This window comes from Eschrichtius robustus, chromosome 4 (genome assembly GCF_028021215.1).
Source record: "Eschrichtius robustus isolate mEscRob2 chromosome 4, mEscRob2.pri, whole genome shotgun sequence".
NCBI classification, from domain to species: Eukaryota; Metazoa; Chordata; class Mammalia; order Artiodactyla; family Eschrichtiidae; genus Eschrichtius; species Eschrichtius robustus.
Genome location: NC_090827.1, coordinates 19,396,826 through 19,424,302, shown reverse-complemented (window position 1 = coordinate 19,424,302; position 27,477 = coordinate 19,396,826). Strand labels below are relative to the sequence as shown.

General features: G+C 37.9%; 1 protein-coding gene across 2 annotated transcripts in view; it reads right to left on the bottom strand.

Annotated features, from left to right (window-relative positions):
- Positions 1-27,477, bottom strand: part of METAP1 (methionyl aminopeptidase 1) — a 69,002-nt gene that overhangs the window by 17,779 nt on the left and 23,746 nt on the right. For both annotated transcript variants that reach the window (XM_068542477.1, XM_068542476.1), the window contains exons 2-6: positions 13,301-13,352; positions 7,502-7,617; positions 6,061-6,121; positions 1,766-1,857; positions 942-1,025 (exon numbers count right to left, since the gene is read on the bottom strand). In XM_068542477.1, coding sequence (XP_068398578.1) covers positions 942-1,025; positions 1,766-1,857; positions 6,061-6,121; positions 7,502-7,617; positions 13,301-13,352 — 405 coding nt within the window. The remainder of the gene's footprint in view (positions 1-941; positions 1,026-1,765; positions 1,858-6,060; positions 6,122-7,501; positions 7,618-13,300; positions 13,353-27,477) is intronic.

Sequence of the window (27,477 nt, the reverse complement as noted above, 5' to 3'; positions counted from 1 at the left end):
AAAAAAGATCCACGCAGTTCAAACCTGTGTTGTTCAAGGGTCAACTGTACTTTATAACATATGGAACAATACCCAAAAATCAGGATTAAAATTCCAAATAAAAAAATGTTCTAAACATTTTTATAGCTCAAGACACATTGTCAAATTTCCTTCCAAAAGGATAGTTCCAATTTACAATACCACCACCATGCAAAGGAGTACCTATTTCACCATCTTCCCATAGGCAATGGACATAAACATCTTTAAAATACTTACTAATTTAGTAGGTCTTTATGACTTGCATTTGTTTGATTACCAGAGCAGGTTTAATTAGTTTTCCATGTGATTTATTAACTAATTACTGCTCTTCAGCTGTGAACAACCTAATCATACCATGTGTGTACTCATTTACTGTAGGGTAATTTTTTTTGTTTTTTTTTTATGATCATGAATATTTATTTACTAAAGGGTTTTAAGGTCTCTCTTTGGTGGATAAGTTATCTTTACTTTAAAAGTATACCTATACCATATTTACTACAAACATGTATCTGGTCTGTTTGTGGCCTTGTTATTACAGATATAAAAAGGAAGATTTTTTCCTACTAATCTAGTTTCAGAAGTTATATTCTTTTTTATTTCAAAATATTTGATGCATGTGGTAGCGTGATTTACTTAAAGCGCTAATAAAGCTAATCATCGTATAAAAGCTAAACTAAAATGTTATGAGATGTGAGGTTTCAGAAACAAGATATTTCAAGCTTACCTCAGACCCCAATATCACAGATACTTAAAGATGGGAATAATGACTGTTGAATACTTTCTATACTTGAAACAAAGTGAAAAATTTGCTTTCAAATTAGCCAAGTGTAGATATTCAGAACTTAGGTTTACTTAATTTTTAGAAGTCTAAAACATCTAACAGTATGAAAAAATTTTTCAAAGCATAAAATTAAAATTCTTACTAAGTGTACAGCATGATCTATTTCTTCAGTAGTTACACCTGGTTTAATCATCCCAGCAGCAATGTCCAGTACTTCTCTGGCAAGCTGTAAAAGAGAAACACTTCATACATTCAAGAAGAAATGAAATAGAAATAGAAATAGAAATCTGTACCCTTTGGACTAACTTAGATTTTGTAGGATATTAATAAGACGAACCTCACCTTGAATATTATAATCCTGAATTTTCATTTTACAACCATTTGTATGTATTTCTAACACTCATTAATAAATGTGTATGCATGTGTGTGTAAACATAGAAATAAAATTGGGCTAACTAGAAAATAGCTTAATAAGTACGTCTGACTGATTTCTATGTGAAAATGTACATCCTAAGTAACCTAAACAATAATGAACTGATGAAGTTTGAGGCTTCTCACAATTCTACAATGGGGAAGGGAAGGGAGGGAAATAAAAGAATAGATGAATGATTTTCCTCAAAGAACCACAGAAAATAACTATTACATGTAGAATGGATAAACAACAAGGTCCTACTGTACAGCACAGGGAACTATATTCAATATCCTGGAATAAACCATAATGGAAAAGAATATAAAAAAGAATGTATGTATAACTGAGTCACTCTGCTGTACAGCAGAAATTAACACAACATTGTAAATCAACTATACTTCAAAAAAATAAATAAATTTAAAAATAAAGTAAATATGGCTAGTCACAGTTTTACTATGTAATATTTGCTACCTTTATAAATGAGCAAATCATTGACTTCATGTGTTATAACTACTTAAACATGTTCTATACCATGGCGGGGAGAAAAAAACTCTTACCCTACATACGAGCCGCATCCCTTCTATATCTTCAGATGAGAGTAACTTAATTTGAGAAGTACCTTTAAGAGCCTGCTCAGATTCAGACATTCCTGGTAAAGAAAATCAGTAAGTAAACCAAAGTGAACAAAAAGATGTAGTATATATTAGCATAATTATCCCCTTGATGATATAATAATAGGTCTTACGATTTCACACAATGGTATTTCATAATATGGGAGGGTCCAGGTCAGGTTTTCTGAAAAAATACTTTCAACATGAAATTTGCTAAACAAACTGAAAGAACAATTTTAAAGAACAAATTTCCAAGTCTATGAGAAATCATTCAAGATGAAGTACTTATTATTTGACAGGAAGTGTGTTAATAAGGTCAGTAAATGATTCACATTTGAATAGCACCATACAATTTATAACTGTTTTCATGATCATCATCTCATGAAGCAAGTATATTATCAACAACTGATAAATTAATTACACTCATTTATTTTTTGAAACTGGAACCTAAGTCAGTGTTTTTTAAACGGCAGTTTGTGACTCTTTAGTGGCTATTAGTGGGCTATGACTAATATTTTTTTATAGTAAATAAATGGAATAGAAAATAATAGACTATATCATACAGGGTAAGTAAGTAAGTAAGTGCTGTTGTAAAATGTTTGACTGTTAATTTATACACACACACATATACACAGATCATGCTATAAAATACAGTTCTCTGGGTCATAGTCAAAAAAGTTTGAAAAATACTGCCCTAAGAATTTTCACTAATAAAATTAGCTTAATTGAAGTTATTCATACATTTAAAAGCATTAAAGCCAGTATAATAATTATTTCAAAATCTGACAAAAAGAATATAACCATAAACTACTCTTTTTATAAATGCTGATATAACAATACCACATAAAATATTATCAAACAGAATCCAAAAAACATAGTACACCATGACTTCAGTGAGATTCATATTGGAAAGGCAAGGATAGTTCAATATTAAACTATGAATATAACTCATCATAGCCATAGATTAAGGAATGAAAAATAAATGATCATCTAGAAAGATAATTCTGATAACATAGCCAGCTACCACTTTTACATGATAAATATAAATCTCAAGCCAAGAACCAACATCATGGAATGCCCACTATCAGCACTAGTATTTTTAGCACTGTTCTAGCTAAATAAAATAGAATAAAGTATTGTCTAGTGACAATACTAGCAGATGTATTAAACGAGAGAAAGAAACAAGACATATAAAATTAGAAAGAAAAGGACAAAATCCTTATCAATTTCAGATATGATTATATATCCCTAGAACAAGGGAATACCTGGTAAATGACTAGAAATAAGAATTCGGCAAGTTGGCAGATAAGAAAAATATATAAAAATCAATAACTTTCCCATATACAAACAAGCAAAAAATACAGAAGATACTATATTCACAAGAATAACTTAAAAAGATAAAGTATCCAGGAATAACTTAACATTAAAAGGCCTAATGAAGAAAAACATACCCTGTTCTTGGATAGGAAGACTCAATATTGTAAAGGTGTCAATTCTTCCAAAATTAGTCTATAAATTTAATACTATCCCAATAAAAAATGGCAACAGGACATTTTTGGGAACCAGACAAGCTGATTCGAAATTTCACATGGAAAAACAAACATGCAAGAATAGCCAGGAAAATTCTGAAAAAGAGGAAAGGCGGGGGCAACAAGGCCTATCAAGTATTAAAACATGATACAGCTGTAATAATTAAGAGTTTGGCAATGGCATACGATTAGACAGATGGGTTAATGAAACAGAACAGAATCCAAAAACCTAAAGATGTGAAGATTTAATATAGTGACACAGGTTGCGTTTTAAATCAGTAAGAAAAAGACTAATTTTTAAAAATAACTCGTGATGTGACAACCAGATATTCTGCTGGGAAAAAAATAAAGTTGCATCCCTACTTAACTCCTAAAGATAAATAAGTTTCATATGGACCAAAAATTATATCACACACACAAGAAGAGTAAAACCATAGAAATAGTAGAAGAAAACGTGGGAAAATATTTTTATAATCTCTGAACCCAAAAGGTCTTTCTAGGTCATAAAGCCATAGGCACCTTATAAGAAAACACTGATAAATTTTACTACAGAAGAATGTTGAAAGTTTGTCATAAATGTAATGTTACAAAGACAAAAATGTAACTGCTTGATTGGGAGAAAACATTTTATAGTACATACATCAAGAGATTATTTTCCTTAATACAGAAAGAGCATTTATAAGTCCGTATGGAAAAAACCAAGTAATCTAACTGGGGGGAAAATAAGTCTAACGATATGAATAGACAGTTCAAAAGGAAAAAAAATACAAATGATCTTTAAAAATAAAGAGACGCTCAACCTTACTCATAACTTAAAAATGCAAATTTAAAAAACTGCAAAATACCATTTTTCATCTTTCAAATTAGCACAGATCGCAAAACTTGATAACATGCTAAGCTGGGGAAGATACAGGAAAAGAGGACTTCCCAGGTGGCTCAGTGGTTAAAAATCCACCTGCCAATGCAGGAGACACGGGTTTGAGCCCTGGTCTGGGAAGATCCCACATGCCAGGGAGCAACTAAGCCCGTGTGCCACAACTACTGAGGCTGCGCTCTAAAGCCCGCAAGCCACAACTACTGAGCCCGCGTGCCACAACTACTGAAGCCCACGTGCCTAGAGCCTGTGCTCCGCAACAGGAGAAGCCACCGCAATGAGAAGCCCACACACTGCAAGAAAGAGTAGCCCCAGCTCACCGCAACTAGAGAAAGCCCGTGTGCAGCAACAAAGACCCAATGCAGCCAAAAATAAATTTATTTTAAAAGAAAAAAAGATACAGGGAAAGAGACTCTCATATGTTTTTATCTGGCAAAAAAATCTCTGAGATTTGTAATACCTCTCAAAAGTTTTAAAAATGCATGTATCCTGTGATCTAGCTATTTCCCTTTAGGCAATTAACCTATAGAAATACTCTCAACATGTGAACAAATATGTGATTATAAGAACAGTTCCTGCAGTCAAATTGTTAGAAGTAAAAACCTGGAAATAATCTAAACATACATTATTAGGAGTCTGGTTTAATAAATTATAACATGTCCACATAATGGAATACTTCAGTCATTAAAAAGAAAGAAATGGTTTTATATGGGATAATATGGAATATTTACAACATAAAATATAACAGAGCAAGGTGAAAAGGTGTATATAGTTTGTTCGTTTCATGTATAATTGGGTGGGGGGGGTGTTAATGCATGTACACACAACAAATATCTCTGAAAAGTTCTACAAGAAATCATTAATAGTGATTACTTCTGGGGAAAAGTACTCACTTCACTGTGCAACATTTTATACTATTACAATTTACCTTATCTATGTACTCTTTAAAAATACAATTTAAAACTATATTCAAGAATATTAAATACAGTGTAATGAAATTATACATCCTCAACAGTATTCTATCATTCAGACTCTTTTCCTTCAATTTACCTGAAATAGTGGAGTTTACCTAAATTTTCAAATTATATTCATAACGACTTAATACAGTTCCCTTTTTTTCTTTGAGAAAAAAGCAAAGGTAGCTTAGCTCAGTAGATTAAACCACATTCAACCATTTTTGACAAGCAAACTCAGTAATTTCACATAATCCAACTTTAGCCTATGTTGTAAAGTACCTATCTTCTCTGCATGTCTCACTATCATTAACCATAAAGGGAGAAGACAATAGAACCCACCTCAGGAGTGTTGAAAGTATTAAATGGAGTAATACATGTAAAGAGGTTGGCACAGTGCCTGGCACACAGTTATGAAAAAATATCACTTATAGAATCATCATCATCACCATTACTACTATTATCATCACCATTACTACTATTTCTATTACTGCTACAGTCCAGAGTCTTTAGTTAGGCATGCATTCAAGGCCTCCACCATCTGTTTTTACCTAAATGGATATTATTTAATTAAGGTTGGAGAACATGCTAAAATCAAAACTTTTTTTAAAATCTAGAATTTGATATAACAACACAAAATACAATATTACGTTGAATGTAGCCTTTAACAGCCACATAAACAATGTCTTGAGAATAGATTAGATTTCTAATGAGAGGAAAGAATCTTTAATTCTCTCAAATGTTCTAGTGTGCCTTGAAAAAACATATTTACATTTATTAGAAATCCAGCACTGAAAATTTTCTACTAAAAAAGCACTCTTTTCCTCTGTAGTAGCCATCAAGCCCACAAATTGAAATATGAAGAAACAGCATAGCAGAATTTACCTAAAGGGTGATCAGCATAATCTGGTCTTTGAATATAACTTGGCACTGGCCTTGTTGGCATCTGAAAAAAAACAAAGAGGTTAGATGGATCCGATTCAAACGTGAAAGTAACTTTCATTATTAAAATCTACTAACAAAGAAAATAAAAGTGGGGGAATAAACACCACACTACCAAACGTAAAATAGATAGCTAGTGGGAAGCAACCGCATAGCACAGGGAGATCAGCTCGGTGCTTTGGAACCACCTAGAGGGGTGGGATAGGGAGGGTGGGAGGGAGGGAGATGCAAGAGGGAAGAGATATGGGAACATATGTATATGTATAACTGATTACATATATGTATAACTGATTCACTTTTTTAAAGCAGAAACTAACACACCATTGTAAAGCAATTATACTCCAATAAAGATATTTAAAAAATAAAAAATAAAATAAAATAAATAAATCAGGGGCCCCCAACACCTGGCCACAGACCCGTACTGCACAGCAGGAGGTGAGCAGTGAAGCTTCACCTGCCGCTCCCCATCACTCACAGAAGCGCCTGAACCACCCCCAGACCCCGCCCCGTGGAAAAACTGTCTTCCATGAAACCAGTCCCTGGTGCCAAAAAGGCTGGGGACCGCTGACTTAAATGAAAAAAAAAGTTTTAAATGACATCTTAAATATCACGACATATCTATTTTGTGAAGATCGAGCCTAGTGCTAATGCCACCCCCTTTCCCAGGATATGTAAGGAATGGGGAGAGTGACAGAAGCCATTAAAGATTTAAGATTACATGCAGACAAGGAAGGTGCCCGTGTTGCTCCAAACAAATTGGTGAACCAAAATCAGTAACAAAATGATGTCTCAAAGTAAATGTACACCAATATGTTCCTGGACACTATCTCTGGGAGCTACTATTAAACTTTCTTATATTTTTGATATTTTTCCAAATTTTAAAAATTAAAGATGTATCTCTTTTATAAAAAGAAAACAACAGTAAAAAGAATTTAAGTATTTGAGAATGACAAATAAATTTCAACTTAAGTCAATTCCTAGGTTAAGACTCTGAAGTCAGCCTGCCAAGAACACAGGAAGGAGCCGGAGGGCAGAAGAGCCGTATCTAAATTAAGGTAGAAGTATATCACACTAAAACAATTTTAGAAAAGTAGTAATATACACTACCAATATGTTGGCCTAAAAAATATCTATTCTACCTCTTTCTTTTTTAAATATTAAAGAATCCTTCATCTAAAAGTTTTCTACTTCATCCATGATTGCCAATTATCCCTACTAACTTCTAAATAATGTACCATAAAAGTTAACAAGCTAGAATGTAAACTTAATCCTGATCACATGATTCATAATTGGAATACAAATTATGAGCATCATTTTTAGGAAACTGAAAATTATGAAAACTGGTTTAAAAGAATGTTAAATTTTTATTACCTTATTTACTCACCAGTGGATAATGTGGTCTGAGTTTACCAGTATATCGATAACCTGCCCATGGGTCAGTGTTGATATCACCTTCCACAGTCCAGGGAGACACAGATTCTCGCTTGGCCTTTTCATCTTCTGGGAGACGGACAGATGAATGAGAGAAAGAAACGCCTCAGTGGTCAAGCCACTGAGCAGCAGCATACTTTAACTGTCACTATTTGAAAGCCAAGCCAAAGAGCCCAGGCACAAAATCCAGCAAACTTCTACCCTAACCTAAGTCACCAAAGCTGCTGCTTTCTTGCTATGTCCACAGCCCTATGACTCCGCAAAGATCTAAGTGTCTTGGGAGAAAAAGCCCAAACTAAACATATTCTCATTTTTTGCACAATGTTGAATAGGAACAGCTCATAGTTGAACTCCTTTTCTCGAGTAAATACTAAATGTATTCTCTCTGCAATGTCAATTTATAGGAAGCCTGTTTTTTGAAATACAAAATTTGAGCCTGGGGAGAACTTCCCAACTGAGAGCAGATATTACAAATGGATTCTGTGCTTTTACTAAAAGAACAGATTCTAAATAATCCCAAAGCAAATTTAAAGTAAAAAACAAAAACTTCTCACTTAGCTGATGAATGACTTTCAAGTCAACATTTTAAGTTGCTTAGAAAATTTTGTGAGTATCATTTGCCTTTTTTCAGGAAGGAGGTAACAGAAAGAAGTAGGTAATAGAAGGAAGTAGGAAAAGGCAAAGATACGGGGAGGGAACAATCAATCGAAAGTTACTGAAAATTCATTAGAAAAATTAAGAATCAAACACACACCTTACTACCAGGTTAGTTAATAATATATAATGTTGTATTTACTGAAATACACCTAAAAATCTTCACACAGAACCTACCCTCAATGGTATCTGAGCACATTAACTGCAGTTCTTATCCAAAAACCAAAATAAAACTACTAACCTAAGACTTTAAACAGCAGGAATTCAAATCCCTCCTACACCAAGTAGCAGCCTATACACCTCCCAATGCACACCAGCGTTTTCCTGATTATTGTAATGTTATCACAGGTTTTAAAAGGCAAGCTTCAAATAATTTTAGAAGTGTACAAGGAAAAAACTCCTCCCTTTAAGCAATCTATTTAAAATTGATTTTGGACAGATGGAATCATATCATCTTAAGCTAAAGAGGAATGGTGAAATGGGTGAAGGTGATCGAAAGGTACAAAATTCCAGTCATATGATAAATAAGTCCTGGGGATATAAAGTACAGCATGGTGACTACAGTTATCAACAACCAGAAAAAGACAATCTAATCTCATTTTCTCATTTTACAGATGAGGAAACTGAGGCAAGATGGTTCACATGGGCACAGAAATGTGGAAATGCTGCTTCCCAGTCCAGTACTCTCTCCAAAGAGCATGTGGTCAACTTGGGATTGAAAGGCCCTTGAGGGGCAATTGAAAAGAATGCAAAAATACAACCAATCCATTCACATTATTTTGGAAGAAAATACAATTATAATATTACATATAAAGTAAAGGAATAGAGGGGACTTCCCTGGCAGTCCAGTGGTTAAGACTCTGAACTCCCAATCAGGGGGCATGGGTTCAAACCCTGGTCGGGGAACTAATAAGATTCCCTCATGCCACATGGCGCAGCCAAAAGAAAAAAAAGTAAAGGAATAGAAAAAGAGAAAGGAAAGCTTCTACTACACTACTTAATTTTAGATATCTTTCTCCCCTATGAAGTTCAGGGAAGTTTTCCTATTGACATTAACATTCACACGAAGCTGTTTCTCATTCCAGGACAGAAATGGACTCCATTCACTGCCACTAGGGTCAAACGTTATAGAAAATAGTTTAAAATGCAGGCCAACTTACACCTGCTTTACCTGTGATTGCATCAAGTGCTTCTGTCTGAATCATGAACTTCAAGAATAATTTTCACCAGAAACAGGACAGAACAGCAATCAAGATGCAGGCTTTTTGCTTTAACATACTCCAAGGGAGGGTGCAGGGAAAACGAAGGATGTAAAATCTTTCAAAGCTTTCTACTGATCTGGATTCTGAACCTTCCACAATCGATTTTCAAGAGAAATGAAAGCAGACCTCCAACAAATAATATAACCCAAAAGCTATCTAAATAAGAATGAAATATGGCAAGCTCTTTTCTAGTCTCTAGGTATAATTTACTTAGGGAAAGTTTCTCTTCCAAAGTAAGTTTTACTTAATGTAAACTATTTACGGATCAATTGATCTAAGCCCCTAAGTCCCAGACACATACGTAATAGAAACCTAATAAATATGAATTGGACTGGGGGTCGGTAACAAAATTGCATACTAACTGGTCTTTTTCAAATGACTGTGAAAGCATAGGACAGCATAAGCAAACATCTGTAAGCTGTCTTTCAAACATCACAATGCAACAGGGCCAGGTAAGCTGCAGGTGGTGTCAAAGAGTACCTGATATGTGCAAGATCAGGTACCAAGTGCAGCACACCTTTCTTTCTTTCCTCTTTAAAAGGTTCTGTGCAGGTGGCCTCAGCTGCCACCAAAGAACTGCCCATATCTAAACTTTGCCTGGAAGAGAATTTTCTGATCACAATCCTGACTCAGTTCTCCCAGAGATGATTATTAAATGGCTACTGAGCACTTACTATGCACTGTACATACACCAAGCACTTTACATAGATTTGTTTATTTAACACTCACAATAAATGCACGATTTCGGCAGTTTGGAATTGAGGCTTAGAGTAATCCGTGCTCACAAAGCTTGGTGGAACCAGTTCTGAAATATTATCTAATACCTTCCCTCCGCAATCCAAAACTCAAGCACACTAATTTGGAAGGGTAGAAGAGTAGAATAAAAAGTATTATTTAGAGGCGTTTTGTTTTTTTGGCCACGCTGCGCGGCTTGTAGGATCTTAGTTCCCCGACCAGGGACTGAACCCGGGCCACGGCAGTGAAAGCATCAAGTCCTAACCACTGGACCGCCAGGAAATCCCACAGAGGTTTTTCTTTTGTGTTTTTTCTTTTTAAACGAGTTTTTATATCATATCTTTGGCTATTCAAAAGATACTTGTCAACCATGTCCACCTTTTTACTTTAGGAAAATGGGAGGCAAAGAAACACACTGAGTATATCAGTGGTGAGTGTAAAAAGTGTAAAATAATAGAGTATTGAGATGTGAAGTGCTACAACTTTTACAGATCAGACAGACTAAAGGCAAATGGTACTGTGTAAACTCTGGCAGGAGATATGTGTAAGAAATATGCACCCAAGCATCAGGATTACATGCATTTAAGGGCTTTACAACCTAACTGGTCTTCTTTACTATGACACATAAAAAGTAAATTCTGCTCTTGAGTCATTTAACTCACACATGAAATATTCCTAAGGTCTGATTAGCTTCTGCAACCAAGAAAGCTCCAGGTCCAAATGATTTCACTGGTGAATTCTACCAAACATTTACAGAAGAAATAATACCAATTCTACACAACCTCTTCCGGAAAATAGAAGTGGAGGAAATGTTTCCCATTCTATGAGTCCAGGATTACTCTAATGCCAGATCCAGTCAAAGATATTAAAAGCAAATTACAGACCAATATCCCTCATGAACATAAATATAAATCAGTCATCTTTAATTAGAGATCAGTGCACATGAACTGTTTGCTACATTATTTCACTATTACTTCTTGGAATGAGGTGCTATCTTTGAAGATGCCCTGGCTCCTTCCCAGCCCAACATTCTTTTCCCCTAATCCCTTTCTCAATACTCTTCTTAGCCCTGGAGATCACCCTTCCCCACACCATTCCCTCCTCTAGGACTGTCATCCACAATGGTAGGTGGGGTCAATTTATTAGGGTGTGAAAGACACAGGGCTGGCAGCTGAGGGCTGACTCTACCCAACACAGCCCAAAGTGATCAAGAATATTAGGCTCACCCACTGAAGAAATCATCCCCTAAGATCCAAGAGGGCACAATCTGAAACATGGCACCATACTAAACTCTAGAGGTATAAGTAAAACACAAACCGTCTTAGTCCAGTGCAGTAACAACTACTTAGGGAACACCAGCTGTTTAATTCTCTTGCAGTGTAAGTCATAATGAAATAGCTCTATCCTAGAAACCCAATATTGAAGAAACAAGCACACTTCAATGAGGTGGCAAACACTTGGAGTAGAGACCCATTCTTTCTTTCTTTCTTTCTTTCTTTCTTTCTTTCTTTCTTTCTTTCTTTCTTTCTTTATGGCTGCATTGGGTCTTCGTTGCCGCACGCGGGCTTTCTCTAGTTGCCGCGAGGTGGGGGCCTACTCTTCATTGCGGTGCACGGGTTTCTCATTGCAGTGGCTTCTCTTGTTGCGGAGCACGGGCTCTAGGCACACAGGCTTCAGTAGTTGTGGCACGTGGGCTCAGCAGTTGTGGCTTGCGGGCTCTAGAGTGCAGGCTCAGTAGCTGTGGTTCACGGGCTTAGTTGCTCCGTGGCACATGGGATGTTCCTGGACCAGGGCTCGAACCCATGTCCCCTGCATTGGCAGGCGGATTCTTAACCACTGCGCCACCAGGGAAGCCCCAAGTTCTTTTAGTAACATACTCTTTCACCTCAATCCTTCAGTTCCCTGTGCTTTTAAGTTCCTGAATATAAAATGTTAATAATTGGCTCAAAGAGCTCTAAAAATACCTAACACATTTGATATACAGTATTTAAAGTATAAGTGAATAAAATAAAATGGCATGTTTAAACCTATCTCTATACTTTGGAGGTAGCAAATCCTGTCATTTATGCTTTTTAAACTCATTTATTCACATCATTTTTCCTCATCTCTAACCACATTTCCTCCCACAATAGCCTAGCATTTCCATTAAATGTAGACTTCACTTTATACAACCACAGAATATATGTTTTTAAATTTTTATTTCCTTTTCCTTCAAATGGTGGTTCAACTGACCTCAATGAGATTTTTAAGGTATATACACATATAAAACAATCTACCAAACTTTATTAAATCAGCAAATTCCTTAAAAATATAAAGTAGATGAACTAAAAATACCAAGATCAGTAAGTTGAAAGAAAACCTTATACCAAGAACCATGTACTATCTGCCAATCCACCCATAAGGATGGCAGTGCTATAAGAAAAAAAGCCCTTGTCAATTTTCAAGTAATTGTGACGAGTTGTCGTGAGCTAGCCACGCTAACGGCTTGAATTTATAGGATGAGTCGCCAAAGCAGGAAAGGCCATTCGAATCAGCAATAGATCAGTGTGGTTGACAGCAATAGCTAAAAAGCAGCCAATAGTTTCACTTTGTGGTGTCTCAAAAAGGAACTTCAAAAAGGAAAATTAAACATTAGACTGTAAGTAATAACATTAAAACACCAAAAAAACAAAGCGATATAATTTTGAGTTAGACAAAGCAACTGAAATTGAAACTAAACAAGAACAAAAGCGATTTGATTAAATGAAGCCAGATAGCTCGTGCGCCCCTGCCTACAACACACAAACGCTTCTAGCAAAGGAAAGAGGGTGCCAGACGCCAAAAGTTTAGGACGTCCTCTGGTATTGCTCAAGCCAGATCCCACTCGTGGCAGCCATCTCATGTTTTCATGTTACATATGTGAAACAAGATTAACAGAGATATTAGTCATGTTTTATTTAAATGATTACATACCACAAAGAACAAAAAATGTCCTAATTCTAGCTTTTGGGATTATACAGTCAGAACATTCAAATATACGCTTTCAGAGCTGGAAGAATTCTTGTCTTCTGCACAAAGCCACTGCTAAGAAAAATGGTATAGAGATGTGTGACTTTACTTACTTGCTTTCTTATGTAGTAACTTGTGAGTAGCCCAGCTTCCTTTAAAACATTCCTAAAAGGAACAAACATGAAAATTAGTGTCAGGCTTTCCTTTGCTTTTTTGCTTTTTAAATAAATTTATTTATTTTATTTATTTATTTTTGGCTGTGCTGGGTCTTCATTGCTGCACGTGGGCTTTCTCTAGTTGCGGTGAGCGGGGGCTACTCTTCATGGCGGTGTGCGGGCTTCTCATTGTGGTGGCTTCTCTCGTTGTGGAGCATGGGCTTCAGTAGTTGCGGCACGCGGGCTCAGTAGCTGTGGCTCACAGGCTCTAGAGCACAGGCTCAGTACTTCTGGCGCACGGGCTTACTTGCTCCGCGGCATGTGGTATCTTCCCGGACTAGGGATCGAACCCGTGTCCCCTGCATTGGAAGGCAGATACTCAACCACTGCGTCACCAGGGAAGCCCCCAGGCTTTCTTTAATTAGAAATATTTTAAAGAACGTTATATATAAGAAATAGTTACTGGAAACTTTATTTGTGAAAATCAACATTTGTAACTTCACTACATTAAATATTTGGAAAAGCTTAAAAATGATAATGCCTATTTTAAAACTCATTTCATAAAGCAACCTAATGGATTAGAGACCTAAATGTAAGACCAGACACTATAAAACTCTTAGAGGAAAACACAGGAAGAACACTCTTTGACATAAATCACAGCAAGATCTTTTTAGATCCACCTCCTAGAGTAATGGAAATAAAAACAAAAATAAACAAATGGAACCTAAAGAAACTTAAAAGCTTTTGCAAAGCAAAGGAAACTACAGACAAGATGAAAAGATAACCCTCAGAATGGGAGAAAATATTTGCAAATGAATCAACAGACGTAGGATTAATCTCCAAAATATATAAACAGCTCATGCAGCTCAATACTTAAAAAAAAAAAAAACCCAATCTAAAAATGGGCAGAAGACCTAAATAGACATTTCTCCAAAGAAGACATACAGATGGCCAAGAAGCACAAGAAAAGCTGCTCAACATCACTAACTATTAGAGAAATGCAAATCAAAACTACAATGAGGTATCACCTCACACCAGTTAGAACGGGCATCATCAGAAAATCTACAAACAACAAATGCTGGAAAGGGTGTGGAGAAAAGGGAACTCTCTTGCACTGCTGGTGGGAATGTAAATTGATACAGCCACTATGGAGAACAGTATGGAGGTTCTTTAAGAAACTAAAAATAGAATTACCATATGACCCAGCAATCCCACTACTAGGCATATACCCTGAGAAAAACCATAATTCAAAAAGACACATGCACCACAATGTTCATTGCAGCACTATTTACAATAGCCAGGTCATGGAAGCAACCTAAATGCCCATCGACAGACGAATGGATAAAGAAGATGTGGTACATATGTACAATGGAATATTACTCAGCCATAAAAAGGGACGAAATTGGGTCATTTGTTGAGACGTGGATGGATCTAGAGACTGTCATACAGAGTGAAGTAAGTCAGAAAGAGAAAAACAAGTATCGTATATTAACACATATATGTGGAACCTAGAAAAATGGTACAGATGAACCGGTTTGCAGGGCAGAAATTGAGACACAGATGTAGAGAACAAACGTATGGACACCAAGGCGGGTAAGTGGTGGGTGTTGGAGGGTGGTGGTGTGATGAATTGGGAGACTGGGATTCACATATATACACTAATATGTATAAAATAACTAATAAGAACCTGCTGTATAAAAAAATAAATAAAATAAAATTCAAAAAGAAATAAAATAAAATAAAGCAACCTAAACTTCAGATTACATACTTCAAATAAGCCAAAAAACATCAGTCAATATTGTAAACAGTAGCCATAGTTATATTTCAATTTTATGTCATCAAATTATTTTGAAGTATTTGAAAAGAACTCTGAACCAATGAAGTAATCATACACTGGGGGAAATAAAAATAAGGAAAATTTTGCAGATTCTTCCATGATTTATAGTAGTTTGACTCCCAGTTAGTCATATCCACTTTCTTTACTATGTGCTGACAGCCCTACTAGACTAGACTGTAAGCTCCATGAGGGAAGGGACTATGTCAAGTTTACCACTATATCTCCAGAGCCAAGCAGAGCGCCTGGCACATGGAGGAGTTTCAGTGAACACCTGCATATTGATCAGAATGGATAAATAACTAGAAAGACTAGACTTATTAGTTGGGAAAACATGTTCGTGTGACATAGTTCAGACACCAGTAAGTAGTACTGAATTGGGAAAATGAATTCAAGTAGTAAATTGAATTCAAGTAATGAACTCAAGTAATAAATTAGAAAAATGAATTCAACCAGACATAGATTTTATTTATGCTTTGATTTTTATAGCCTTTCCTTCAAAGAATTTAAAATTACTCAAATAAATCATTACAAATACTAAGAAATTTCACAAATTCCTACAAACGTTTTGACTTTGCAAACACACAAAAAAAATCCAGGAATAAGAGGAAAGCTAAGGAAAAAATAGAAGGAGAAAAAAAAATCCCTAGGACTATGTAGTAATCAAGACCCATTACACCAGTGATGTTAAAAGCTGCTTTCCCTAGAGATCTACCCAACAGCCTCGGAAAGGCTGGTTTCTCCCTCCAGGGCCAGACTTCACTACTTCCCCTTCACTCCCCTCGCATCTTCCACAACCAGCAGCAGTTGAGTCAAAAATCCCAGATTAACCCATTACCTCCTACTACAACCTACAACCTCAATAGACTTCAACTGTATAAAACGGTATATGCAACATTAAAGACTTCTCCAGTTTTGAAGCTGAAACCGAGCTCAGTCTTTTGGGGAGGATGGGAGATATAGGAGGCAGAATAATGGTGCCTAAAGACGTCCGTGTCCTAATCCTCAAAACCTGTGAATATGTTAGTTTACAACTAAGGTAAAGGGGAATGTAAGCTGTTAATCAGCTGACTTTGAGAATGGGGAGACTACACTGTTTACCCAGATGGGACTAATGTGATCACAGGGTCCTTAAGAGGTGGAAGAGGGAGGCAGAAGGAGTCAGAGAAAGATGTAATGATGGAAGCATGGCCACAGAGATGTTACATTACTGGCTATGAAGACAGAGGAAGGGAGCCACCAGCCAAGAGATGCAAGGAGCCTCTAGAAACTGAAAAGAGCAAATAGCAGATTCTCCTAGACTCTCCAGAAAGGAATGCCAACCTGCCAACACCTGCTTTTAGCCCCGAGACCTGTGTCAGACATACTGAACTGCAAGATAACAAATCTGTGTTGTTTTAAGCCACCAAGTTTGTTGTAATTTGTTTTGGCAGCTATAGAAAACTAATACGGGAAGGAAACTAGAGTTACCCCTATCTGTTGTCACTACAAAAACCACTCACAACTGGCACAAAAATCAATTCCTCCCCACCATGGAGTTATAGGAAATTAGTAGAAAAACAAATATTTTTCTATGATTTTACCACAAAAAAGGATTATTAAGATTAATCGAAAAGTCCCAAGAACTAAAAAGGAATAAATTATTTCTTCAGTATTAACCTATTACATCAGGGGTCGCCAACCCTCGGGCCACGGACCGGTACCGGTCTGTGGCCTGTTAGGAACCAGGCCGCACAGCAGGAGGTGAGCAGCGGGCCGGTGAGCAAGAGAAGCTTCATCTGTACTAACAGCCACTCCCCATCGCTCACATTACCACCTGAGCTCCTCCTCCTGTCAGATCAGCAGCATTAGATTCTCACAGGAGCGCGAACGCTACTGTGAACTGCACATGTGAGGGATCTAGGTTGTGCGCTCCTCATGAGAATCTGATGCCTGATGATCTGAGGTGGAGCTGAGGAGGTGAGGCTAGCGCTGGGGAGTGGCTGCAAATACAGATTATCATTAGCAGAGAGGTCTGACTGCACAGAGACCATAATCAATCAGCTGCTTGCAGACTCATCAAAACCCTATCAGTGAGTGGCAAGTGAAAATGAGCTCAGGGCTCCCACTGATTCTGCATTACGGTGAGTTGTATAATTATTTCATTATATGTTACAATGTAATAATAATAGAAATAAAGTGCACAATAAATGTAATGTGCTTGAATCATCCCGAAACCACCCCCCCCCCCACCCTGGTCCATGGAAAAATTGTCTTCCACGAAAGCAGTCCCTGGTGCCAAAAAGGTTGGGGACCGCTGCATTACATAAGAAAGGAAAACTCAATGTTGAATTATAATAGGAAGACAACCATAGTAAAAACTGTAAATTATCATTTGCTAAATATATGTGCACTATACACCTATATCTCATTTCATCCTCACGAAAACCCTGCGAGGCAGATGGCACTGTCCCCATTTTACAAATGATAAAACTGAAGCACAGATAAACTAGGTAATCTTGTCTATCACATAACAGAACCGTACCTGGCAGAAGAGGACTCAAAACCAGGATTACCTGACTACAGGTCATGCTTTCTCACTGACTGTTTTACAGTGTGTGAATGGGCTGGGCGGGGCGGGGGGTGGGGTGCGGCGTGGTTTGCGCATACTCAATTCAAAGCACTGATTTAGCACCAAACCTGGAACTAGAAAACACAGGTGTGATTAAGCTGTACCATGTATTAGCTATACCATTATAAGCTCTAAAATTTTACCTTTAAGTCTAGGAAATGATGATACTTACTACCAGTTTAATGGATCCTCAGTTGCTCCACCTATAAAGTGGGTTGATTTTCTCCAGGAGAAGATCACATACCAGATTAAAGGAGATAATGCAACTAACATATATAAAAATAGTTAAAGTGTCTAGCACATAGCAAGTATCAATGTATGACATCTTAGTGCTTACCACCATACCCAGCATTAAGCAGGTTTTCTCCACAACCATTAGGGAAGAAACAAAGATAATGTGATCATATACACAAAAGCCTTCTAGGGGATTCCCTGGTGGTCCAGTGGTTAGGTCTCCACGCCTTTTCACTGCCGAGGGCCTGGGTTCATCCCTGGTTAGGGAACTAAGATCCCACATGCCGCACAGTGCAGCCAAAAAAAAAAAAAGCCTTGTAGCTGTAGAAGGAAATGTGAACTGCTTTCATCACTTTCCAGGACAGACTGCAAGCTGCCTGCTTCATAGCCATCCTCCCCTTTCCTCAACAGCCAAAGAACCCTGCTAGAGTGGAGGTGCGGGAACACTGCTAAAAACATTCCCAGCCTCCTTGAAGCTGCAGGTGGACACGTGACCCAGTCTGGCCAACCAAGTGTAAGCCCAGTTGTTGGGTGGGGCTTCTGCAAAGCTTCTGAGAAAAGAAACACCTATCTTTTACTCTTTGCCCTTTCCCCTCTTCAAACCCGGAGATGTTGCTTGAAGTGAAGTAGCAGTGCTGTGCCTGCAAAACGACAAGCACACCCCAAGAAGCCTAGGTCCCTAATGACTTTGTGGGGCTGCTGTTCCAAGTCTCAACACATCCACCTCCAGACCCCTCATCATAGTAGAAAAACAATAACAGAGACGTCAGTAAAAAACTCCACAACTTTAGTTTTGGTGGATATACTGGTTAGAAATTGCATTGGATTATGAGGTACGAAAACTCAAAGAACAGTGGGATAAGCAATCACTCACCTGTTTAATAAAAGACAAAAAGGAGGCTGGAAGAGTGATGGGTGAAAGCAGCAATAATAAAATCCCTGGAACCTGTAAAGTGTTACCTTATTCGGGAAAGGGGTTGCTGCATGTGTGATTAAATTAAGGATTTTATGATAGGGAAATTATCCTGGATTATGCAGGTTGGCCCTAAATGCCATCATCACGAGTGTCCTTGTAAGAAGGAGGAAGGGGGCGGGGGTTCACACACAGAGAAAAGGAAAACGTAATGTGCCTAGGAGGGCAGAGATCAGAGTGATGCGGTAGAGCCCCTGGAGGGAGCATGGCCCTGCCAGCACCTTGATTTAGGTTCAATGAAACTGATTTTGGACTTCTGGCCTCCAGAACTAAAAGAGGATAAATGTCTGTTGATTTAAGCCACTCAGTTTGGGGGATTTGTTACAGCGGCCACAGGAAACTAATACAGTGACTAACAAGACATCAGGGCACACACTAAAACAGGGTGAGGGACTAACTACAGTCTTTCTGAAGCTTTTTCCACTTACATGTACTTATTTATGGACTCAACTCCCAATTATCCACGGTAATTTTTAAATGGGGCAAGCAAAGGCACATGACGTTACTTTAAGAAACCTAACTTCAGTCAGCAATTTCAATCTCTTCTCTTCCTTCCCTCTCCAAACTATTCCTCCTCATAGACGTGACTGGCAAAAGTGACGAGACAGACTGGAGCTTCTTGTTTTCCTTCTTCCAGTCTAGCCTACAGCAGAGATGCTTATGGTAGTAAGACTGTCAGCAAGGAAAAGGTCAGGGATGGAAGGAAGGGAGTGAAGGGAGAAGTTCAGGGCAGGTCCTAGGACCGCAGTCTGAGTCCACCAAGCCCAGAGGCAAAAATCCCACCATGGCAGCACGGTAGGCATGCTACTGCCATCCTTCACTTCCAGGCCGTAACTCCAATGTTTCCTTAACACCAGGCCAACCATCTGCATACCAACTATGCTTGGTACAATTTTCAATACATTTTCATTATGCCAGCTTAGAATAAAGCAACTGAATGTCTGCCCAATGAGAACTAAGTATGGCTAAAGTGGCTTACATGTCTCCTAGGTATTGATACAGCCAATACTACAGCAATACTGTGAATAGTCTTCCCTGAAAAAATTAAAGATTCCAGCTAAATAAACCCCTTTAAAGAACTTAAGATATAACTGAATCAGGATCCAAAAAAAAAAAAAAATCAATAGGTAATTTGAAAAGGAAAACACAGTTTGAAAACTAGAATAAATTTACAATTTTCTAGAAGATGAAATTTGCCAAGCAGCCGATTTCCCACCCAACAGCAACTCTACTCTGTCTTATATCTTATGTAAAATTGATAGAGATTTTTTAAATGCTACTATATTAATATATCCCAACACAAATAACCATTTTTAAAATGAATTTTATCTTCTACAGACAATGTAATAATTTTAAATTCTTGCTCAGGGCCATATATAATATCTTGTATGTCCAAATATTCAAATGCAGACTGGAAAGTGAATATCTTTAATGTTTAATGATACCATCTAGGCTTGAGTATACATTTCACTGTATCAATTCCTATAGTACAATACTTAACATTTTCAGACCACTGAAGCCTTTGAGAATCTTGGCAAAGCAATCATTCCCCGCCACAGAAAAAAATTATATCCATGCACATATAAAATACAGAGTGCCATGTGGTTGTAACGTGAACTCTGTACTTGTATGTATGAATGAATGAATGAACAGACTTGTAAGCACTTGTTTATATGCACATAGGTGCTGGGCATTCAGCAGTGAACAATATAGGCCTATTCTAGACAAATATTACATGGCTAATCACACAATTTACTACATAGTTTAAGTCATAAGGGCTAAACAGAAAAAATACACAGTGCTGTGACAAGAGGTAGAAGACAAGAGCTGAAGACAGAGGCAGAGATCAGAGCCTGTTAAAAATTCTGGTCTATTCTAATGACAACAGAAAAAGCCATTAAAGGGTTTTAAATGAAGGAACAACCTGATGAAGACTTGAGTTTACAGCATCCCTGATCTCCATCCACAAACCCAAAATTAAAACTTTAATACACAGAATGGTCCTGAAGAACTCCATAAAACTGATTTTTAATACAGGCAGTCCTTGCTTTGCATAGTAGTAAACAACCACACAAGCTGTAACCGTAAAAAGCAGTCTTCATAATCAACAGGGAAAATCACAATTGTTCCATGACCTTTAAAACTTTTTATCAAAATATTAAAAATTCTCTTGGGCTTTCCTGGTGACACAGTGGTTAAGAATCCGCCTGCCAATGCAGGGGACACGGGTTCGATCCCTGGTCCGGGAAGATCCCACATGCCACGGAGCAATTAAGCCCATGTGCCACAACTACTGAGCCTGAGGTCTAGAGCCCGCGAGCCACAACTACTGAGCCCACGTGCCACAACTACTGAAGCCCGCACGCGTAGAGCCCGTGCTCTGCAACAAGAGAAGCCACTGCAGTGAGAAGCCCGTGCACCGCAACGAAGAGTAGCCCCCGCTCGCTGCAACTAGAGAAGCCTGTGCACAGCAACGAAGACCCAACACAGTCATAAATAAATAAATAAATAAATAAATAAATAAATAAATAAATAAATAAATAAATAAATAAATAATTGAACAAGATGTTTTAAAAAATTCTCGTACTGTAGGTTATAAATATACAGGAAACTGAAAAAGTAAAACTAATATTTGTTTAGTATACTGTAATTTAAAACATTAGATATATTGAAAATTAGAGTATTTTACTTCTTTATTTAAAAACTTATCAAGACTAATTTGAACACGTGTGCCTTCTTCCCACTGTATAACTCAGTAAACAGAGTGAATATCATTGTTATGCTTGGCAGATTGTCATACGCCTTTTTAGGTTTAAAACAGCTTCCAAATTTTATCCTTTGCACTCTCAATACCTCTGAGAGTTCTTTTAATGTAAAGTTTTTTATTGGTGTCACTTCCCCTGAGACACCATCATTCTTTTCATCATAACCATTTTCCTCATTTATGTCAACAAGTCTGTCCGACTTCCTCTGGCTGCACATCTATAGAGTCTCTAGAAAGGTGGGCAATGTCAACACTCCCCTGGGTCAGCTGTTTCTTCCACAACTCCATTTATGTTCCATTTAGATTTCACTTCCAGCATTAACACTTAGCACTTCTTTGTTGCACTTCCTTCCATCTTTGTTAGCCAATTCCTTCTTTCAATGATCCATTTTTGTAAAATGTCACATAAGTTTATCATTGGGAAACAAGAAAGCTAGGCAACTACAGGCTCTGCTGTCTGCAAGAGAACCGAGTGACAGATGCACAGGGACCAATTGCTGACAGGCTTTGAAAGAAGTGGAGGGACTGGTCACTCACTGATCAAGACGCACAGCTGTGATTTACGCAGTGATCTGAGGACTGAAGAGCTAGCAGTGAAGTCTTATGTACTTCATGTCATTACTCATGTTGTTGGGAGACTGGTTTTAACTACTCTGTGGCAACTAGATTCATGCATATCAAAATTGCAAAATAAGATCTGCCTTTATATAGTTGGCAACCCGATACAACCTATTTATAAAACTTTTCTAAATAGGTTATGTGAACAAAATACTTTTGCCTCACCCAGCATCTTTTTTTACCCTCACAGAAGCTGACACGTATTTCCTTAAATAAAATAACATCTCTATCCCAACTGATTCATTTAGAGAACACAGAAGTTTACACACCAATTTAAATCAAGAAAGAGAGGGGGAAGAACGAACCATCAGAGAGGAGAGATAAAAGAAGCACTTAAAATGTTAAAGAAAATTAGTATTTTCACCTAATTTTTTTAACACTACAAAAAAATCCATTACCTACTTACTACTAAGGATAATTCATAAAGGGTTTACAGGTAGGGACAACTCAAAACTCACATGATTTTCTAAATTAAGTTTAGGGCAGCAGCTAAAATCATGGACTTTGAAGTCAGACAGACTTGTCCCATAGCTTGATCATTTATTAGCTGTAAGGGGAGAAAAATCTTAATATCGCTACGTTCCACTTTCCTCAACTGCAATGTAGGGAAAACTGTGTAAAAATGTGTGGCCAATAACAGTTTTATCAATTTTATTTTATTTTTATAAATTTATTTATTTTTGGCTGCGTTGGGTCTCAGTTGCTGCGCGCGGGGCTTTCTCTAGTTGTGGCGGGCGGGGGCTACTCTTCGTTGCGGTGTGCGGGCTTCTCATTGCGGTGGCTTCTCTTGTTGTGGAGCATGGGCTCTACGTGCACGGGCTTCAGTAGTTGTGGCTCGCAGGCTCAGTAGTTGTGGTTCACGGGCTCTAGAGCGCAGGCTCGGTAGTTGCGGTGCATGGGCTTAGTTGCTCCACGGCATGTGAGATCTTCCCAGACCAGGGATCGAACCCATGTCCCCTGCATTGGCAGGCGGATTCTTAACCACTGCGCCACCAGGGAAGTCCCTCAATCTTATTATTTTTAAAAGCAATTTAAACTTGAAATTTGAAAAGATGATGCACCTGTATATTTTTAACATGTCTGTGTCAACCCTGCCCTGAATTCTTAGCTCATGAAAACTTACGGCAATTAGGCAGCTAGTGATGACTGTGGCCTTTGTAGCTGACTAGCATCACTGTCCACGGAACCTGCGCATTGGGGAAGGGGATGCAAGAGTCGGGAAGAGGGACTTCCCTGGTGGCACAGTGGTTAAGCATCTGCCTGCCAGTGCAGGGGACACAGGTTCGACCCCTGGTCCGGGAAGATCCCACACATGCCTCAGAGTAACTAAGCCCGTGCACACCACAACTACTGAGCCCACATGCTGCAACTACTGAAGCCCGCGCACCTATAGCCCATGCTCCGCAACAAAAGAAGCCACCTCAATGAGAAGCCCGTGCACCGCAACGAAGAGTAGCCCCCGCTCGCTGCAACTAGAGAAAGTCCACGCGCAGCAACGAAGACCCAAGGCAGCCAAAAATAAATAAAATTAAAAAAAAAAAAAAAAAGAGTCGGGAAGAACCTTAGGTTTGAACAGGCTCTCCAGCTAACACAGAGACCATCGCAGAGAACAGCCTGCCAGCTCAAGGTGTGTGAGCACAACTTGCGACTAATCTTTGGCAGAATTCTAAGCTATTCAGACACAAAAGCAAACCTTAGGAAGCCAGGTTTTAGGGTTGTTTTTTTATTTAATTTTTTTTTTTTATTTTATTTATTTATTTATTTATTTATTTTTGACTGTGTTGGGTCTTCGTTTCCGTGCGAGGGCTTTCTCTAGTTGCGGCAAGTGGGGGCGACTCTTCATCGTGGTGCGCGGACCTCCCACTTTCACGGCCTCTCTTGCTGCGGAGCACAGGCTCCAGACGCGCAGGCTCAGCAATTGTGGCTCACGGGCCTAGCTGCTCCGCGGCATGTGGGATCTTCCCAAACCAGGGCTTGAACCCGTGTCCCCTGCATTGGCAGGCAGACCCTCAACCACTGCGCCACCAGGGAAGCCCCTTTTTTAATTTTTTAAATTAAAGAAACATTGAGCAGAGACATCAGTAGCCACTGTAAAGGAGACAAAAGTCAGAGGTTCACAGATTTAGTCCAACTACAAAACCCAAACAGAATGTATGGCACAGCTATTTGAGGAACCACTGAACTGGTGATGAGTTTACCATCCTCCCCCACCAAAATCACCAGGGGCAACATGGAAGGGACCACCAGGGCACAAACACAGAGCAGTCCAGAAGCCCTCTAATTCTGGCTCAAGGAACAGGAAAGGGAACTCCTAGTGCTCAGAATACAGTCCACCTTCTTTTCTCGTTTCTGTCTTCTCACACCCCAAACCCCAAGTGATCCTGAGGCGACCCACAACGTGAGCTCATAGGAGTCAAAGTTCTGAGGAAGAGGCATCTCCTCTCTGATCAGTGAAGCTATGGTCCAGCGAGGGTGGGGCTGAACCCCATTATTTTCTTCTCTCTGTGTCCTCCTGTCATTTGGCCCAGACAAGGCACAGTCATGAAGTATGCAGCAAAGCAGGTAACTAAAACCCCAGCTTTCTGGCCAGAGGACCAAAAATGAGAATTCCCGAGGAACCGGAAAGTACCAGGAAGGAGCTCCAGAAAGTGACCCCATAAAGCTGTTCATAATACAATACTGATGTGTGTGAGAACAGAATAGAGAGGCCATCGTCCAGGTCTCAGGGACAGATCTGAATGGCACTGCTAGGTTTTGAAAACTGAACTGACACTGGACCCAAAGAAGGCATGTTAGAACTTGCAGGCTGAATCTAACCAGATTAGTAGCCAGCTAAAACTTAAAATATCAACATTCTTCACAAGATTTAAACAAGACTCAAGATCTCATAATATTCAAAATCTCTAGGATACAATCTGAAATTATTCAGCATATAAAGAACCTAGACAATTTCAATTTACAAGGGAAGTGAGTCAACAGACACCAATGCTAAGATGACACCAATGTTGGCATTAACTGACAAAGACTTTAAAGCAGCTATTATTAAAGCATTCCAACAATCAATCAAAACACTCTTCAATCAATGGGAAAAAAAGAAAACCTTCGCAAAGAAGATGTAAAGAAAAACCAAATGAAAATTTTAAAATTGAAAAATACAATGCCAAACTAAAAAACTAATTGGATGTACTCAATAGCATAATGAAGATGTCAAAGGAAAGATTCAGTGAACTAAAAGACTGAAAGAAATTATCCCATTTGAACGCAGAAAAGATTTTTTTTAAAAAATGAACAGAGCCTCAGGACCTATACGACATAACAAAGAAAATTACTGAGGGTAAAGAGGAAAATTACAGAATTTTTTTTTTAAAAGATCAATTAACTAAGATGATGTAACAGTCTAAATTGTATATATCAAACAACAGAGCTTCAAAATACATGAAGCAGAAAGTAACAGAAGTGCAAGAAGAAAAAGAAAAATCCACAATATAGTTGGAAACAAAAATCAACAACCATTCATGATAAAAACTCTCAGTAAACTAGAAGAGAATTTCCTCAACTTGATAACGATCATCTACAAAAAGCCTACAGATTATATCATATTTAATGTGAAAGACACAGTGCTTTCTCCCTAAGATCAGAACCAGACAAGGATGTCCACTTTCAACATGGATATTTCAACATCACACTGGAAGTCTTACAATGCAACAAGGTAAGAAAAATATGAAAGGCATACAGACCAGAAAGGAAGAAATTAAACTGTCCCCATTCAAAGCTGACATAATTATCTATATAAAAATACCAAGGGAAAAAAACTCCCAGAACTAAAATATTAGTTTAGCAGGGCCACAAATACAAGGTCAACACACAAAAACCCACCATATTTCTATATACTGGCCATGTGTAATTGGAAATACACAAAATAACACCATTTACAATCACTCCTCCCAATATTAAATAAATAGTATAAATATAACAAAAGACGTACAGGAGCTGTATGCTGAAAACTAAGAAACAATGATAAAAGAAATCAAGTAAGAATTAAATAACTAGACATCCTGTGCTCTTGAAGTGGAAGACTAAATACAGGAAAGATGTCAATTCTCCCCAAATTCATTTATAAGTTTTAAGCAATTCCAATCAAAATCTCAACAGGAGGGGACTTCCCTGGTGGTCCACACTCCCCATGCAGGCGGCTTGGGTTCAATCCCTGGTCAGGGAACAAGATCCCACATGCTGCAACTAAAAATCCCACATGCCGCAAGGAAGATCCCGCGTGCTGCAACTAAGACCCAGCACAGCCAAATAAATAAATAATAAATAAATAAATAATTTTTTTAAAAAAAATCCCAACAGGATTTTTTTTTAACATAGAAAAGTATGATTCTAGAGTTGATATGCAAAGGCAAACTAGAATAGCTAAAACAATTTTGAAAAAGAATAAAACTGGAGGTATCTTATACTTTTTCTTATATTAAGGAAATAATTTTTTCTATTTCTACTCTTAAAATAATGTTATTAGGAACTGGTATTGAATCCTATCAAATTCATTTAAGCATCTTCATAAGCAATTTTTTGTATCTGATGTAATGATTTGATGTATTATATTAATAGCTTCACCTATTATTTAATGATTTCTACCACCCTGAAATAAACTAGCTGACTGTGGTGGATTATTCCTTTACATACTGCATAATGCAACTTAGTAATATTTGTTTTACAAAGTTGTAGGCATTTTATGTCTCTCGATATGTATTGCTGGATATTTTAATCCAGGGTTTTCTTGCTGCTCTTTCTTCCCTTTCCTGTCTACCTGCCATTTCACTATTACTACCAACCCTTATTACTACCGGCCAACAGATAATAGGGAAGGATAATACTCTGCTTCAAAATTTGTCTCAAAAATAAAAATAGCCCTGTCATCATCTTAATGAGTAAAAAGGACCAAGTGGTGACTATCTATAAAGGAAGGTTCCCATCAAGCTGGGTTAGCACATCACCTTCCATTACAGATAAAAGCCTGTCCAGCCTTGACATTTGCTAATGGAAACTACCATTTGGTGAGGGCCTTTTTTGTGCCAGGCACCTTACATGTACTGTATCA